The sequence below is a fragment of the Trichosurus vulpecula genome, chromosome X (genome assembly GCF_011100635.1).
Source record: "Trichosurus vulpecula isolate mTriVul1 chromosome X, mTriVul1.pri, whole genome shotgun sequence".
NCBI lineage: Eukaryota > Metazoa > Chordata > Mammalia > Diprotodontia > Phalangeridae > Trichosurus > Trichosurus vulpecula.
Window position 1 is genome coordinate 1,335,523 of NC_050582.1, and position 17,495 is coordinate 1,353,017.

General features: G+C 54.3%; 1 protein-coding gene across 1 annotated transcript in view; it reads left to right on the forward strand.

Moving 5' to 3' along the window:
- Positions 1-16,680, forward strand: part of EDA (ectodysplasin A) — a 121,434-nt gene extending 104,754 nt beyond the window's left edge. The window contains 7 exon segments of the mRNA XM_036740093.1: positions 2,533-2,556; positions 3,110-3,264; positions 3,266-3,290; positions 5,826-5,860; positions 6,429-6,480; positions 9,674-9,804; positions 13,151-16,680. Coding sequence (XP_036595988.1) covers positions 2,533-2,556; positions 3,110-3,264; positions 3,266-3,290; positions 5,826-5,860; positions 6,429-6,480; positions 9,674-9,804; positions 13,151-13,402 — 674 coding nt within the window. The 3' untranslated portion in view covers positions 13,403-16,680.
- Positions 16,681-17,495: the final 815 nt, after the last annotated feature.

Consider the following 17,495-nt stretch of genomic DNA (forward strand, 5'->3'; position numbering starts at 1 on the left):
GTTACAGATGAGGAAACTGAGGCAAATGAAAATTAAGTATCTGAGGCCAAATTTGAACTCAGATCTTCCTACCTCCAGGAACCAGTGAGACCAGTAGACATGACAGCAGCCACATAAAAATAGGTTAAATACAGTGACCAATCTTGGTCCCAGAGAACAAGTGATGAACCATACCTCCTTTCCTCAGTAGAGAAGGGGAGAGTCTCAGGTGCAGAACAGGGACCTGCCTGCTCATTTGTGCTCCTCTGGTCAGTTTGTGACAAGGAAAAACTAATCGGAGGCATGGGGGACATTGGGAATGACTGGGAAAGAAAAACCAAAAGGCATCCAACTCTTAAAAATCACTTTGCAAACATTATCTCATTCCTCATAATAAATCCATGAGGAAACCGAGGCCCACTGGAGTCAAGTGACTGGCTAGAGGTCAGTCCCAGGCCTAGGGCCCAGAGCACCCGGCACCCTTTGGCTTCACCCTCTGACCTCTGTGCTCCTCCCCCCGAAGGGCACCCAAGTCGGGACTATTCTAAAAAAAGCTTGGATTGCCTGAGTTCCCTGAAGTGGTTGGGATCATTTTCCTTAGAAGTTGTTTCCACAAAATTGTCTGTGACTTCACTGTCAGTGAAACTGTTGACACTTCTTTTTAAGCGCCCATTCACTCATGCTCAATTATCCTAGGCGGGCATGTGTTCCCCACATGGACGGATTACCATCACCCATCCTCTTATAATAACTATCAAATTAAAGCATGATGGGCAAAATAAAGTACTGCTCCCCTCCCTTTGCCCAGCACCTAGGTGGGCCGCAGCCTGGGCCCAAAGTCAACAGGCCTCTGGCCTTGAGCCTGGCTCCAAATGGGCATCCCAGCACCTTCGGTGCCTACCACACAGGTTTGTCATGAAGTTCAAGTGAGATTAGCTGTGTCCAGACAAGCTACAGGGAGGAGAAATTGGAGATAATTGCCAGGACAGCATGAGGATCAGGGAGAATCAGAAAAAGCTTCCTGAAGAAGGTGGGATTTCAGCTGAGACTTAAAGGAAGTCAGAAGGCAGAGATAAGGAGGGAGAGACTTCCAGTGAAAACACCCAGAGCCTGGAGATGAAACAACAAGGAAGCCAGTATCACTGGATCAAAGAGTGCACGGTTGCGGGGGAGACGGGGTGTAGGGTGTAAGGAGACTGGGAAGGGTTGGAAATGCCAGAGCGTTTTTGATTTGATCCTAGAGCTGATGAGGAGTCACCAGAGTTTGTTGAATAAGGGGGTGACACTTTAGGAAGACACTAACAGCTGAATAGAGAATTGATTGTAGTGGGGAGAACCAGGAGAGAGTTGATGAGTGTGACAACGATATCAAAATAGAAAAGCCAAGAAAGGATTCTTGACCTGCTGGAAGATACACAGAGTACCTCCATACTTCTTTCTCAAGCTTGCCATTATGCCCAAGTGTTGGAAGGACTGGCATCACCTTGGCCTGAAATGTGGAAGCCATGAAGGGAAGGACAGGCAGCCATGTTTGGGCCCAAAGGCTTTGGAGAAGGAGGTGCTGAGAGTCACGTCTTCAAGTAAAGCCAGGCTTGGGGAAGCCACTCCTCCATCGGTTAGGCTTCCTTTGAATCCACAGGCAAATGTCAGCTAGTCTTGACTCTTATAGCCAAACATGTCCCCAATAAACCCTAAACACACACACACTCTACACAGAAGAGAGAAGGAAGTTCAGGAGGGGATTCAGGAGACAAGCAAGGCCATAGTAAATATAAAATACACTTGAAAAACAAACTATATAACAGAAGGTCACATTTTCATATACAACCGTATTTTCTGTTCTTTGTATATTGAAACATTGAGGTTAAGTTCATAATAAAACATAAATTTTTGGAAAGTTTGTTAACACAGAATTCCATTTTAGGTAGGCTGGATTAGACAAGGGGGTGCCTGGGGGCAGGAGGTAATGGGGCCCTGCACTGGCATGGGAGTGCAGAGAAGGAGGGAAGCACTTGTATGTGAAGGAATGCTATAGAGGTCAACTTGACAAGGTTTGGTGCCTGATTGGATAAGAGATGGAAGATTAAGGATATTTGGAACTCGATTCTCTGGGACTGTGGTCACATCTTCAACAGACATAGGGGAGTTGGGAAGGTTTGAGATGTCGTCAGGTGTCCAGGTGGAGCTGTCCAGGAGGTCGTAGAGTTCAGGAGAGTGCTGAAGCCTCTGTCTGTAGACTTGGGAGATGCCAACTGAGAACTTGGCAGCAGATGAGGTTCTAAGGGAGAAACAGCAGCAACTTTTGAGGGGATGGGGACACTGACCATTGGCGGTAGATGATCTGACAAAGGAGGATGAGAAGGAACAGTTAGAAGCAGAGCAGGGGAGAGAAGCTAAGGGAAGAGAGAGTATCCAGAGCAGCAGAGAGAGGGCACAGGGTGGGCGGAAGGATCTAGAGAAAGCCTGTTTGCCAAGTGACTGGTAGGCCTCAAAGCCTTGACTCTCTCCTGGGAACGTCGAGGAATTCAAATGTCTTTTTTCCTCTCTTTGCAGGTCCAGTTAAAAACAAGAAAAAGGGTAAGGCCACCTCATTTGCTTTTCTTTCTGGTGTGTGGTTGAATGACTTTCTCCTAACAAACACTCACGAAGTAGAGTTTCCCAACGTGGCCTCCATGGCTTGGCCGTTGTCTGTGGCATTGATACGTACCCCATTGCAGTAGGGATTCTGTCAGTCAGAGAGCACTGATAAGCATACATTTCAGGCCCGGCACTTGTATCATTAAACTAGATTAACTCATGAGAAACTGCAGAGCCTTTCTGAAAACCTGCCCTCAAGTGGAGAGAAGCTGCATGATTTCCTGGAGAGAGCCTACTCCAGGCAAGGCCCAGGTAGAGTGGGTGGGGTGAGGAGCAGAGGGTAGAGAGCCCCAGAGCCCAGGGCTAGCTTCTCATAGGTCTGTCAATTCATGGAGTTATCATATTGAGAGCTCCCTCCTTGCGTGTCTCATAGGAACCTGAGGCCCCAAGAAGATTCTGGGCCTGGGAGGGTGAGGAGAAGTTTGCTCTTTGAGACCCTCAAAGATAGTCTGATGGTCTGATGCTGAATCTTGTTTTTGTTTTGTTTTCTAAGGAAAAAAGGCCGGACCTCCTGGGCCAAATGGTCCCCCAGGCCCCCCTGGGCCTCCAGGCCCCCAAGGACCTCCAGGAATCCCAGGAATCCCTGGCATCCCTGGGACAACGGTCATGGGACCCCCTGGCCCTCCTGGGCCCCCTGGGCCTCAAGGCCCCCCCCGGGTTGCAAGGCCCCTCAGGTAAGTCCCTGCCCTGTGGCCAGAGGACCTTTGTGAGTATGTACCTCCAAATTTGTGCAGATGCAGGAGGATCCGGCCCTTTGGTCAGGTTGGGATATTTGCAGAGGAGGGGAGAACAGCTGCCTGACCCTGTGGGCTAAAAGGGTACATCCTGCCACCTGTGCTTTGTGCCCCTCTATTACAAGCCTCCCTGTCTTCAGTGTGACCACATGACTAGGGGCTTCCCAGTAGAGAAATGGACTCCCTGCTTTGAGTCCCAAATGCTGACGTGACTCCTACATAAAGCTGGAAGGAATCTTAGAACCCAAGAGAGGGAATACCATACCTGGGAGGGGCCTCAGAAGAGGGGATGGCAGAGCTGGGAGGGGCCTCAGAGCAAGGGATGGCAGAGCTGGGAGGGGCCTCAGAAGAGGGGATGGCAGAGCTGGGAGGGGCCTCAGAGCAGGGGATGGCAGAGCTGGGTGGGGCCTCAGAGCAGGGGATGGCAGAGCTGGATGGGGCCTCAGAACAGGGGATGGCAGAGCTGGGAGGGGCCTCAGAGCAGGGGATGGCAGAGCTGGGTGGGGCCTCAGAACAGGGGATGGCAGAGCTGGGAGGGGCCTCAGAGCAGGGGATGGCAGAGCTGGGTGGGGCCTCAGAACAAGGGATGGCAGAGCTGGGAGGGGCCTCAGAGCAGGGGATGGCAGAGCTGGGTGGGGCCTCAGAACAAGGGATGGCAGAGCTGGGAGGGGCCTCAGAGCAGGGGATGGCAGAGCTGGGAGGGGCCTCAGAAGAGCGGATGGCAGAGCTGGGAGGGGCCTCAGAGCAGGGATGGCAGAGCTGGGTGGGGCCTCAGAGCAGGGGATGGCAGAGCTGGATGGGGCCTCAGAACAGGGGATGGCAGAGCTGGGAGGGGCCTCAGAGCAGGGGATGGCAGAGCTGGGTGGGGCCTCAGAACAGGGGATGGCAGAGCTGGGAGGGACCTCAGAGCAGGGGATGGCAGAGCTGGGTGGGGCCTCAGAACAAGGGATGGCAGAGCTGGGAGGGGCCTCAGAGCAGGGGATGGCAGAGCTGGGTGGGGCCTCAGAACAAGGGATGGCAGAGCTGGGAGGGGCCTCAGAGCAGGGGATGGCAGAGCTGGGAGGGGCCTCAGAGCAGGGGATGGCAGAGCTGGGAGGGGCCTCAGAGCAGGGGATGGCAGAGCTGGGAGGGGCCTCAGAGCAGGGGATGGCAGAGCTGGGTGGGGCCTCAGAACAAGGGATGGCAGAGCTGGATGGGGCCTCAGAACAGGGGATGGCAGAGCTGGGAGGGGCCTCAGAGCAGGGGATGGCAGAGCTGGGTGGGGCCTCAGAACAGGGGATGGCAGAGCTGGGAGGGGCCTCAGAGCAGGGGATGGCAGAGCTGGGTGGGGCCTCAGAACAGGGGATGGCAGAGCTGGGAGGGGCCTCAGAGCAGGGGATGGCAGAGCTGGGTGGGGCCTCAGAAGAGGGGATGGCAGAGCTGGGAGGGGCCTCAGAGCAGGGGATGGCAGAGCTGGGAGGGGCCTCAGAGCAGGGGATGGCAGAGCTGGGAGGGGCCTCAGAGCAGGGGATGGCAGAGCTGGGTGGGGCCTCAGAACAAGGGATGGCAGAGCTGGGAGGGGCCTCAGAGCAGGGGATGGCAGAGCTGGGTGGGGCCTCAGAAGAGGGGATGGCAGAGCTGGGAGGGGCCTCAGAGCAGGGGATGGCAGAGCTGGGAGGGGCCTCAGAGCAGGGGATGGCAGAGCTGGGAGGGGCCTCAGAGCAGGGGATGGCAGAGCTGGGTGGGGCCTCAGAACAGAGGATGGCAGAGCTGGGAGGGGCCTCAGAGCAGGGGATGGCAGAGCTGGGAGGGGCCTCAGAGCAGGGGATGGCAGAACTGGGTGGGGCCTCAGAACAAGGGATGGCAGAGCTGGGAGGGGCCTCAGAGCAGGGGATGGCAGAGCTGGGAGATATATAGGAGGCTGTATCAGGAGCATTTTGGTCCATGAGAATTTCAGCTTCTTGGCCAGCCCCCAGAAGCGAGAGTGGTTAGCAAGTGTTCAGGGGTGGTCAGGGAATGTGAACTGAGAGTCCTTCCCACCCTCAGATCGAGAATCTGCACAGGATCTCCCTTGTTGTCCAGGCTATGCCATCACCCCTGGTGACTGAGGGTGTGACCAAGGGCCCCAGTGTGAACGAAGGCCAGCGGAAGACATTGGCCCAAAGCTAGTGAACACTAAGCAGGGATAAGTAATGGTAGTCAGGGCAAGGTAACTGAGACCCAGGAGAGGGTCAGTGACTTGTCCATTCAGCCAACTTGTAAGGACAGAGCTAGAACTCAGGCCTCAGACCCTGACCGAGTGTGGCTGTTGAAGCTCCTGGCCCTCCACCCATACATGTGCATCCCTCCTCAGTGGAGGGGCAGTGGGGGGGCTCCCTCCAAGGAGCTGCAGTCCCTGGAAGAAGACAGGCCAGACTGGCAGTGCCCACCCACTAGGGCCCCAGTGGGTCAGCCTCTCTTGTGCTGCCAGCCTGAAGCCGTGGTACTCTCTTACAGGTGCAACTGACAAGGCTGGTGCTCGAGAGATCCAGGTGAGTCAGAGAAGGGCAAAAATTGGGGATGCTCCTGGCTTGCTCACTTCTGGGCTGGTGCCTTTCCCTCCCCTCCTTTCCCTTGTGATTACCTCCCAGCAAGGAAGTGGCCTCAAAGACAGATGGGCACTTGCCAGCATCTTCTGACTCCGGTGCCAATGCCATACCAACCACGCAGCTTTGGAGGCCTTATCACTGACCAGGCCACAGGAACAGAACCTATTTCTCCACGCCCCACCTCGAATGTGGGAAGCCCCTTGAGCAGTACTAGCATGCCTTCCCATGCTCCTCAGCAGATGGGGGCAGCCATGGTGCCCCCATCCTAAGGCCCCTAGTCCTTCCGCCACAGTACCTGGGCTTCAACAATGCAGATCCCTTCCCAATCTGTGGCCAAACTGAGACAAGCCCTTGGCCATGTGTGGAACGAGGCCTTCCCCTCCTTCCCTGAGCTTCCCAATTCCCGTCAGTATCTCCTTGGCCTCCCTCTGGGCCAGAGGAAGGGGACTGGGGTCAGAAGGCCAGCCCATCATCCCTCAGCACCCACTCTCCACCCTTCTCTCTCCTGCAGCCAGCTGTAGTGCATCTCCAAGGCCAAGGCTCCGCCATCCAGGTGAAGAATGGTAAGAATCCCAGGAGGAGCTGTGTAAGCCCGGCACAAGTGCTCCCCCCATCTGCCCCCCCCAAGGAAAGACTGGGCTGGAATTCCTCAAGTACTTGCTCTTCCTCCAAACTGTCAGCCACCCCTGCCAGAGACATTTCTGAACACACCTGTGCATACACAACCTGCAGAGAAAACCACGTGATGTTAGAGCTAGAAGAAAGGCCTTTAAATCATAGAATGTCAGAGCTGGAGGGACCACGTGGCACAGAGAGGGAAAATGAGGCCCCAGCAAGGAGCAGGGAGCCCTGTAAAAGGTTCCAGGACAGCCCCAGCTACCCACCTTTGATGGCTGCATTCCCAAGCACTGATCCCCATCTGGGCTTAGCCGACTTTCCCCATATCCTTGGGACACCATGCCAGGCACAAGGATTTCGATTTGATACATGAAGCTCTAAAATATAAAGGGACTTGTCCAAGATCACACAATCAGAAAGGGGCAGTGCCAGGTCCAGGTCTCCTGTGTCTAAGCCTACTACAGCAGGCTGCTCATGTCCTGGAGATGCCACATCACGTATGGGAGTGCAGGTGGGGATGGAGGTAGAGTGCAGAGAGCATTTCCTGGGCCTGTGTGTTCATGTAAGTCAGTCAGTCAACAAGCATTTATTAAGCACCTACTATGTGCCAGATACAGTGCTAAACACTAAAAGTGCAAGTCTAAAAATATGACTCTGTATGAGTGTGAGTATGTGTATGTGGCTTCCCAGCCTGCTCCTTTGGCTGACCCATCCATGCCAGCCCGACTAATCACTCTGGAAAAGGAAGCTCAGCTGCCACTCCCACCCAGACCATGGCTCTAACACCTGCCCTGAGCTGTCATCTGTTCATCTGGGCCACATCCTGAAGGATTGTTAGGTGCCCCCACCCACTGGCCTACCCCTGGTAGCCTGGCCTCCCTCTTCCTGGGATCAGGGTACCGTGGAGGTAGGCCAGGTCACTGATTCCCCTCTCTGCTCCAGTCCCTGACTCATCCAGGGGACAGGGTCCTTCCTTTACACTAGTCTTGAGGCAGGACAAAAAGTCCCTTCCTCTGCTACCTCCACACTGAGTGTCCGGCCCCAGGCAGCAGGGGAGGGGGGAGAGGAGATGGGGGAGATCTCTCAGCAGTGCCAGCTCCCCAACCCCAGAGCATCCTGGGCAATCTCTTGCAAATGGTACCTGCTCTGGTCTAGGCCCCCTGCTGGCCCTTGGAATTGGTTGTTAGCCCTACCTCTGGCCACCCCAGTCCCCAAATAGATCAGGCAATGTGGCTACCCTAGAGGACTCTTCACAGCTGCTCCCAAAAAAGCAGATGGTACAATCCATGAACAAACATATTCCTATTTCCCAAGGGTCCTCAGGGAGGATCTTGGGTGGGCAGGCTTTGGGGAAAGATGCCCTGTGGTCTGATCCCCTGGGGAGTAGGAGTCTAAGGATTTTCCCATCTGCCTGTGAAGTCTTATTTGAAATGATAGTGGCTGGGGTGGAAGGAAGGAGCAAAGGCGATCCCTGGGGTTTTTGTCCTGTACAGAATCTAGAGAATAGGGAAGCCTGGAAAGTGCTAGGACGTGCTGACAGCTTTCAAGATGGGGCACCAGGAAACAGGCCTGAGCTTCTTGATGAGAGAGCATGAGTGAGCTCAGTGGGTGCCTTGTCCCTATGGTTCCACAAACTCATTGGCAGAAAAAGGCCAGAGGAAGGAGCTGGACACTTCAGGTCTCAGCCAAAATTCCACCTTCCTCTGGAGGCCTTTCCCAACCCCCCCCCCCAACCCCTCCGTGACTTTGGAGGCCTTTCCCAGCCCCCTCAGCCCTTCCCAGAATTCTGAGGCCTTTCCCAGCTCCCCCATCTCTAATGCCTTCCCGGATTCTGAGCTCATCTTTCATTCACAAACAGCTCTTGCTTTACAAAAGTGGACGATTTGTACATCATGCAAATTTGCCCCTGGCCACCCGCTTCACATAGCCTATGTCACAAAGGCACACACCAAATAACACCTCTACACAAGTCATTGATGTAGACACATACGATACCATGCCATGATCATAGGTGGAATTAGAAAGCCAAAGGTCACCTTCTTGGTCAGCTGTGCTCAGTGCTCTAGAGCCAGGGCAGCCTCGGCAGGCCTTCTGCTGCCGCCTGGCCCTTCTCACTGGGGCCTGGCTGCGCCCCTTGGTTTGGGCGCCTTCAAGGCATATTTTGCACAGGGGCCTTCTTGCTTCCCTCGTCTAGCTGACAGTAACGAGCCTTTCAGGATTTTTGATGTAAAGTCAAATATATGTCATGTGAATTTCCGTAAATCGAGAGCTGGCTGTGCTCTGTCTTCCTGGTCACACGTAGTTATTGCCAGGCCGTCTTCCCCATCAGAAGGCAAGGACCGTGAGTTTGTCCTTCCCGTTGCCCCTGTCACTTAGCACAGTCTTGACACAGATGGTAAGTGCTTAATGAACACTTGGGAAAGCACAGGAGGAAGAGGGTTGCCAAGTTAAGGGTGAGTCCTGGTTTTTGTGTGGCCTAAACAAGGCAGGCCTCAGTTTCCTCATTTGTAAAATGGGGAGGGGTTAGAGAATGGACTAGATGATCTTCACGGTCTCATCTGGTTCTAGCTGTAGGAACCTATTGGAAACACACACACACACACACACACACACACAAACACAAACACACCCTAAGGTAAAGAAAGAAGAGCCAGGTCTCAGATCCATCTCAGGAAGTCACAAAAGTAACAGAATCCCAGAGCAGGAACTTCCAGATCATCCGTCTCAACCCTCTTGTTTTATAGGCAAAGAGACTGAAGGCCCAAGAGAGACCATGGCCTGGGCCTGCCCAATGTCACTCAGCTTCAAGTGGTGGCATGGTGGTCAGATCCCAAGTCCTCTGGTTCCAAGCCATATGCTAAGTGTTAGTGCCAAGAAAATGGCTGAGGCCAAAGGCCTGGTCTACCACATCAGAACTTGGCCTCATCCCCAGTGGCCTTGGAGAGGCTCCAAATGAAATACGTGATCTCTCTGAGGGGAGGAGGAAGCCCAGGGCAGAAAACTCTAGAAGCAGTACCCTGTGGGCCAGGCCGGGCTTGGCTCACTCTTTGGGGGGCGGGGGTGGGGTGCTGTATTGGGTTCTGGGGTCATGCTGTTTTTCTGACATGTACTGAGTGACTACCATTCTCTCATACTGAGATCTTTCAGGTGGAGTACTCAATGACTGGTCGCGCATCACCATGAACCCCAAGGTGTTTAAACTGCACCCCCGCAGCGGGGAGCTGGAGGTACTGGTGGACGGCACCTACTTCATCTATAGTCAGGTAGAAGTGAGTACGGTCTTAGGCCTAACTCCTTTCCTAGATGCAGACTGCAGATTCCCACCCCAACCACAGAGGGGCACTGTGGAGTCAGCCAAGGCGGGCAATGGAGTAACCCTTGGGCTCTGAGGGAAACTTAACTAGGGCTGGGAAGGGGAGGAAGGAACTAAAGAGAAGAGGGACTTCGTGATTTCTGGAGATGGCCCGAAAGCAGCCACCACAGTGATGGCCACACAGGCCTGTCTGCCATGTTTCAGCCCCTGGAACCCCACGGTGGGACCCTCGTATGTGTGTACTGTGTGCTCCTGTATTGTACGTGCATGTGTACGTGTGTGTGTGTACATGTGTGCGCGCATGTATTCGTACATGCATGTATTACATGTGTGTGCTGTGTGCTTGTGTATATCTGTGTGTATATGTGTGTACATGTGTATGTGTGTATGTGTGTACTGTGTGTTTGTGAATGTGTGTGTATGTGTGTTTGTGTGTATTTGTGTGCGTGCATGTGTGTATGTACTGTGTACTTGTGTATGTGCGTGCATGTGTTTGTGTATGTGTCTACGTGTGTGTATGTGTTTATGTATGTGTGTGCATAGCGTGTGTAGTGGCCTAATTCTGCGGCCTGGCACTATGAGATTAGTGTTCCAGCAAGAGCTGGGGTTCCACCCTGCACCTGAGGGAGCTCATCAAAGGCCTGATGTGCAGTGGAGGTGGTAGGTCTATGGCATCTCCATGGTGCATTTTTCTCTAAACAGCCTGTTTGTGGGGACTCTCCCCTCACCAGCTGTTCTGCATCAATGTGCCCACACTTTTTTTTATACTGACCAATATGTGGCTGCCATGTGCCAGCCAGGCCTGGCCACAGAGCAGTGAGTGCGGTGGCCTAGAAAATGAGGCCCATGTCCATAGCAAGGTGTCCAGTGTGCCCACCTGACCTACTAGCTCAACCTGGGCCTATTGGAAGGCCACTCGGAGCTGGGATAGAGCAGGCAGATGCACCGGGGCCCCACAATGGCATCTGGGGCCTCTTCAGGCCACTTTCTATCTACCCCTTTCCTTAATGGGTTTGACTATCTCCCCTCCTCTCTCTCCACCCCCCTCTCCCTCTCCCCTTTTCCCTCTCCCTCTCCCCCTCTCATTTAAGCCCCTCTTTCTTTCTTTGCCTACACCTCAGGCACGCTGGGCCCTGGCAGGCATCTCCATTAGGGAAGGTGACAGAACCTAAAGTTTGGACCTTCTCTAAGGTGCCAGGCCAAGAGACAGCCAGACCAGCTGAGTGATGAGGAGTCTGGCCAGAGAAGGGGCTTAACAAGCCTGGCCCAGCTGGTCTCAGGTGGTTCATTCTCAGTTCAGAACCTGATCCCCCGCCATGGGAATCACAGAATCACAGGCTTGAGAGGTATTGCAGAGGGCACCTAATCCAAGCCAGGATCATCTTTGGCAACATCCTCAACCAATGGCCTCAATCAACGGCCAGCCAGCACCTGAAGAGTCCCAGAATGTGCGGTGCTGCCCTTCCCCACCCCCAGCCCTTCATTTCTGGGCCTGCTCTCAGGACTTGAGCAGAGCCAGGCCCATCTCTCTGCTATGCGATAGCCCTTAGCCACCTGCAGCACATTCCTTCCAGGGCATGGACATGTGTCTCACCTGGGCCCATGGAAAAGGGCAAATGCACATTATCTCAGCTGCCTGGCCACCAAAGTCATGGATTTGTGCTTTCTTTTAGGGCCTGAGGCTGAGCGAGGGAGTAAGTAAAAGGCCTCTGTTGCTGAACCCCACAACCTCTGTTATACCAGACCACTAGGAAGCAGTGACAGACTGAGAGAGAGGAAGGAAGGAAGGAGGGAAGGAGGAAGGGAAGAAAGGAAGGAAGGAAAAAAGAGGGGAAGAGAGAGAGAAAAAGGAAGAAAGAAAGGAAGGGAGAAAGAGGGGAAGAGAGAGAGAAAGAGAGGAAGGAGGGAAGAAAGAAAGGAAGGAATAGAGGGAGGGAGGGAAAGAGAGAGAAAGGAAGGAAGAGAAAAAGGAAGGAAGGAAAAGGAAAGAAAGAAAGAGAAAGGAAGAAAGGAAGGGAGAAAGAGAAAGGAAGGAAGGAGAGGGGGAGGGAGAAAAAGGAAGAAAGAAAGAGGGAGGGGGAGAGAGAGAATGAGACAGAGACAAACACAGAGTGGGGGAGAGAGAGAGAGAGAGAGAGAGAAGGACAGGGGAGAGAAACAGAAGGAAGAGAGAAAGGAAGGAGAGGGGAAGGGAGAGAGAGTGAAAGAGAGAGGAGGGATGGAGCAAGGAAGGAATAAGATATGAAAATTGATCTCCACTCTCTAGAATGGAGAACATGGCCTTTGGATTTCCTCTGCCGGGTTGCTTCTCAGGCTCTACTCCCCTTTCCTAAAGTCAGCAGAAAAGAGCTGCCCTTGTGTGTGTGCACTGCCAGGACTAGGGAGAGAATGGCTAAGGCAAGTCCCAAGGGGCCTCTTAGAGGGCCTCCTGGGGCTGCCCAAATCCCCAATTGGCCTTGGGTGAACTTCCTGCCCAGCCATACCTAGCCACAGTCCAGGGCTCCCCTTGATGAAAGGAAGCAGGCTTCTTCAATGTTTAGTAATCATCAGGGCTGGACAGAGGAACCTGGGAGATTATCCAGGTCAACCCTGTCATTTTGCAGATAGTGAAACTGAGGCCCAGAGAAGGGAAGTCACTTCACAAACAAGTCAGTAGCAGAACCCGGACTTGAACCCTGGTCTCCCGCCCTCCAGCCCAGAACTCTTTCCCCTACATTATGCAGAACTCAAAGAGCTGGGAAAGGGAGGACCAGAAACATTCTGCTGTCCTGCCTATGTGTTGGCAGCCTGGTCCTTAAAAGCCTTGGAGCAGCCAGCCCTCATCCTGGCCTGCAAGAGCCTTGATATGACCAGGCTGCTTCTTAGAAGCCTTGGGGAGGCCTGGTCCTCAGAAGCCTTGGGGAAGCACGGCCCTCAGTCTGGCCTGCAGAAGCCTTGAGGTGGCCCGGCCTTCAGCCGGGTCCTCAGAAGCTTTGGAGTGGCCTGGTCTTCAGAAGCCTTGGGGTGGCCTGCTCCTCAGAAGCCTTGGGCTGGCCTGCTCCTCAGAAGTGTTGGGCGGGCCTGCTCCTCAGAAGCCTCGAGGTGGCCTGGCCTTCAGCCTGGTCCTCAGAAGCCTTGGGGTGGCCTGCTCCTCAGAAGCTTCAAGGTGGCCCGGCCTTCAGCCTGGTCCTCAGAAGCCTTGGAGTAGCCTGCTCCTCAGAAGCCTTGGGGTGGCCAGGCCTGGCAGGGGCTGGTCCTCCCTCCAGGGAGATGCCTGCACAGCCCTGCCCCTTCTCACCCCTCCTTGTCCCCTCTCCCTCCAGGTTTACTACATCAACTTCACGGACTTTGCCAGCTACGAGGTGGTGGTGGATGAGAAGCCCTTCTTACAGTGCACCCGGAGCATCGAGACTGGCAAGACCAACTACAACACATGCTACACAGCAGGTGTGTGCCTCCTCAGAGCCCACCAGAAGATCGCTGTCAAGATGGTACATGCTGACATCTCCATAAACATGAGCAGGCACAGCACATTCTTTGGGGCCATCCGGCTCGGTGAGGCCCCTGCCTCCTAGACTCTACCCGGCTGGGAGGCCAGGATGCCTGGGGCCGCCCCACCATTGCACTGCTTTGGATGGAGCCAAGGAGAGACAGGAGAGAGTGAGAGGACCAGCTGCCCATGGTCTATTTATCCCGTAATAGTGGCTTTCGGGCGAGCTGGTTTGTTGGGACCTGGGGGTGGCAATGGGTGGGTCACCGGCCTTGGGAGGGCCACTGGGCTCAGGATGAGGGGTTGCCCACAGAACTCTGTGGTGGCAAGCACTTCGGGGCAAGAACTGGCAGACAAGAGCCAGGAGGGAGCTGCCAAAGAGGCCCTCAGTTCAAATCCTCGCCCTCAGGGCCCTTGGGCACCAACATGAATAAATAGAGCAGAGAGCATTCTGAGTTTGGAGCCTGCCTAAGTCTCTTCCTCAGCATCTCCGGGCCTCACCTGGGCTAGGTGACCTCCATGGTCCTTTCCAGCTCTGACTTCATCTTCTCTCTGTAAGATGAGGGCTTTGGACTAAATGAGTTTCCTCCTGAACCTCTGCTTCTAGGCTCACCTTAAGTGGGACTTTCCCCATGATGCAGTATGAAGGAACAGAAGCAGGGGGAGGGGCCAGAGTAGGCATCCTGCCCCCCACAAGCCCGCAGTGGGGCTCTTGGCATGGGCTGATGACTGTGCTGGCTGCTGGATTCTGATAACCTTCAGGCCCCATCGTGGCCACCAGCTTAGGCTGAGAGGAGGCCCTCACTTGGTTTCCAGCCTGTATCCTTAAGTGTGCCCCCTCCCTGCCTCCCCCTTCCCCCCCCAGACACAGCATGCTGTAGGCACTCCCACTGAGCCAGCTGACTGACACAGAAAGAGTGAGATGTGGCTGAAGATTCCCCCTCCCCCATGAGACTCAGGCACCTAAGGGAGTCCATGATCTGTGCCAGAGGTCGGAATTAGTCTCCAGCTCCCAGAAGGCCCCTGGGCTGACCACCAACTAGGCACCAGTAAGACGCCTAAGAGGGAGCCAATGGAAGGGGCACTAGCCCTAGAGGGAGAGAAGTTGGATTCAAATCATGCTTCTGCTGCTTCCTACAAATGGGACCTTGGCCAAGTTGCTTTGCCTACCCAGGGCTTCAGTTCCCTCAGCTGATTTCAGAACTCACAGCAATCTTCCTCACAAATGGACTTTGAGGAAGCTCCAGGTTGGGCTTAGAGCTAGTCATTTGCTGGTTCCAAGAAGGCCACTCTTGCTCCCTAAGTTCCTTAGCTTGGTCCAAGGCAAAGCCCTGGCAATCAGTTGGGGCAGACCAAGGCCACCAGTCAAGACATTTGCTTTCATTTTCTTGAGTGTCCTAAAGCTTTTCCTCTACTCCTACCCCTGCTGCCTGGCTCTCCCACCACAACAGAGCCTGCACAGGAGCTGCTGGGCAGTGAGAGCCACAGAGCTTGTATCCCCATGGCCAAGTAGCAAGAGAGGCCTGAGCACCCCGCAGCTATCAATCCAGTGTGGGCCTCCTGCCTCCTAGAAAGCTCACGATCTTCTGGATAGCCAGACACAGAAGAGCTTGCCGTTCCCCAGCTCAGGCAGCCAAGTGGACTCCCAAATGGACAGTCCACAGGAGAAAGGCACTGGAAGCCTACTGAAGAAATCCAGAGCTCTGGTATGTCTAGCTCTTGGCAACACGGGCCAGCCCAGTAGCTGCTGAGGTTTCTGTGCTGAGAGAAAAGGGCTATTAAACTTCAGACCCTATGTCCGCTTGGTGTTGCCTCAAGCAGGGCTGCTGGCCCCCTCTACTGACTCATCACACTAACCGAATCAGTATCTACCTCCTGTGGGCTATGAGGGAAGTGAAGGACCAAGGGGCCCTGCTGGCAAGAGTTTGATGCCCGAGAGACACAGAAGAGAAATGGATATGACACTGGAAAGTACCTTGGAGAGCTCCAGATTCTTGGGACTGAAAGACCTTCCTTAAGAAAGACCAATTCTAGAAGCTGGCAGAGCAGGAGTGAGACACAAGGAAAGGGAATAGGCCCCCATCCCTGCCTCTCTCAGCCCAAACTGTGGGGCACAACATGGGGTGAGGTGCCCCAGGCAACCCTGCCCCAATCCCTTCCCAAAGAGAACCAGGGAGCTGTGCCCTGAGGAGAATGGTGGACTGGCTCTGCCCACATACTAAGCCTTTGCTCTTTCCGGCATGGATGGGGGCACTGTGGTTGTGGAAATTGTTTGGAAGTTACTTTGCAGTCAAAAGAACTTGGAGAAATTAAAGGTGTGCTTCATTGACCTTCATTCATTTTGTTTCCCTGAGGGCTGGAAGACTAGAAGAAAGATTTGACTCCCCACTCTGCCCCTTCAAGGATGCTGAGGGCCCTTCTCTTTCATGCAAGAAATAGGACCAACAGAGGCTTTGGCTCGGTCAGTCCCAACAGCAGAGCCCAGGGACTGGAGGGGTCCAGGACACCCTGACTCAGCCTCCACCACATCCCCAGCTCCTGCCGTGGTCATCTGGTGAATCCTTATGGTCAATTCCAGTCAATCCAGCACACAATTTTGAAGTGCCTGCTATGTTCCAGGCCCCAGGATCCAACAACAAGCATGAAGCCGCTCCTGCCCAGCTAAGGCCCAAGCAGTCTCTTGTATGTGCAGCCCTTGGTGACTGTGGAGCTGGGGAGGTTGGCACAGCCAAGTTGGGGTCCTCCTCCAGCCCTATCTATACCCTGAGAAGAAAGTGCAAATAGCTTCACTGGGACCTTCCATTCTTCTGAGGATTCTGGCTCCGTAACCTCACAGCAACCAGAGCCCCGATGGGCCTTGGTTCTGTGGGTCATGTTATGAATAGTCACCATATAGGTTTTATTTAACCCATTTTAATAAATCTGCTATTCAACCAAAGTGAGATGTAACTAACCTCCATGTGGGCCCCACCAGGCTCAGCTTTACGCAGGTGAAGAGGTCAGCTGAGCATCCAGCTTCCTCTGTTTGCCCTGAGCTTCTTGCTTCCAGTAGGAAAGACCTAAGAGCCCCACAGGAGAGACTAGTACCTGGAGGCCCCATGGGGCAAAAAGGGCAAAGGTCCAGTAGACTGAATGTTTCCTGTAGGGTGCTCTGACTAGTGCAGTGTTCAGGAGGGGATGCAGGGGGTGACGCTTGGTCCAAGGTCCTGTCACAGTCACTGGGCTCCACTTCCCCAACAGCCACCTGGTGACACACAGGCCAAAGGAGCATCCTCTCCCTTCTGGACTCTTCCTGTTCCCCAAGCTTGGTATCGAGCTCAGGGCAGAGGTGCTGGTGTGAGCTAGGGGCTGGGAGCCCCAGTGCAACGCTATAGGAAGGAGCTTGGGATGGGAGGGTGCTGGTGCTGCAGCTGGTACCAGATGAGCCTGGGCTGCTCCCACTTCAGGGGCCAGGGCAGGCTCCAAGCCTCTGTAGGAGACTGGAGGCCCAAATATGCCTCCTCTCCTCTGCCCTCTGCTCTTAAAGCCCCATGGGGTCCCTCCAAGAAGGGCTGGGGCACCTGGCACCTCTTACTTGGATAGCACATGTCTGTGACTGAGTGCAGGTGGGCCAGGTAGGCCAGGAGATGCCTACTGTGGGAGCACAGGCCTGCTGCGGCTTAGTGGAGCTACTCTGTGTATATCACGTATACATACTGTGTATATAAGCCAGGTTGTAAGTTTGTGTAAATGAATGGTTTGTTCTTGGCCAATAAAAGCATTTCCCCCCATGAGAGGTTGGACTTGTTTGAAAAGTGCTGGCCCCTGCTCTGTGAAAGGTACAAGATCTTCTTGTTACCCAGCCCCCACCCTGTGAGGGAGGGAGAGAACCAAGTTACCTCCTAGCCACCAAGGCCCAAAGAATAAGGTGGCCCTGAGCCAACATCCTCCCCTTCCCCCCACCTTTTCTCAGAGCTGTGCACGTTGGGTCACCTCCAAGGCAAGGCCAGGGCCCAGGCTTGAGCAACATGCAAATGGGCCTTTTTCCCAAGCTCAGGGATCTCAGTATGTGTGGCTGGGGTCTGAGGCCCTGAGAGCCCCTTCTCAGGCTCCTCATTGGGTTTTTTGGCAGCCATGTACCAAGCTTCCTGAGAGTTTCATGGTCTAGATAGTTCCATAGAGGGTCTAGATGACAAAGA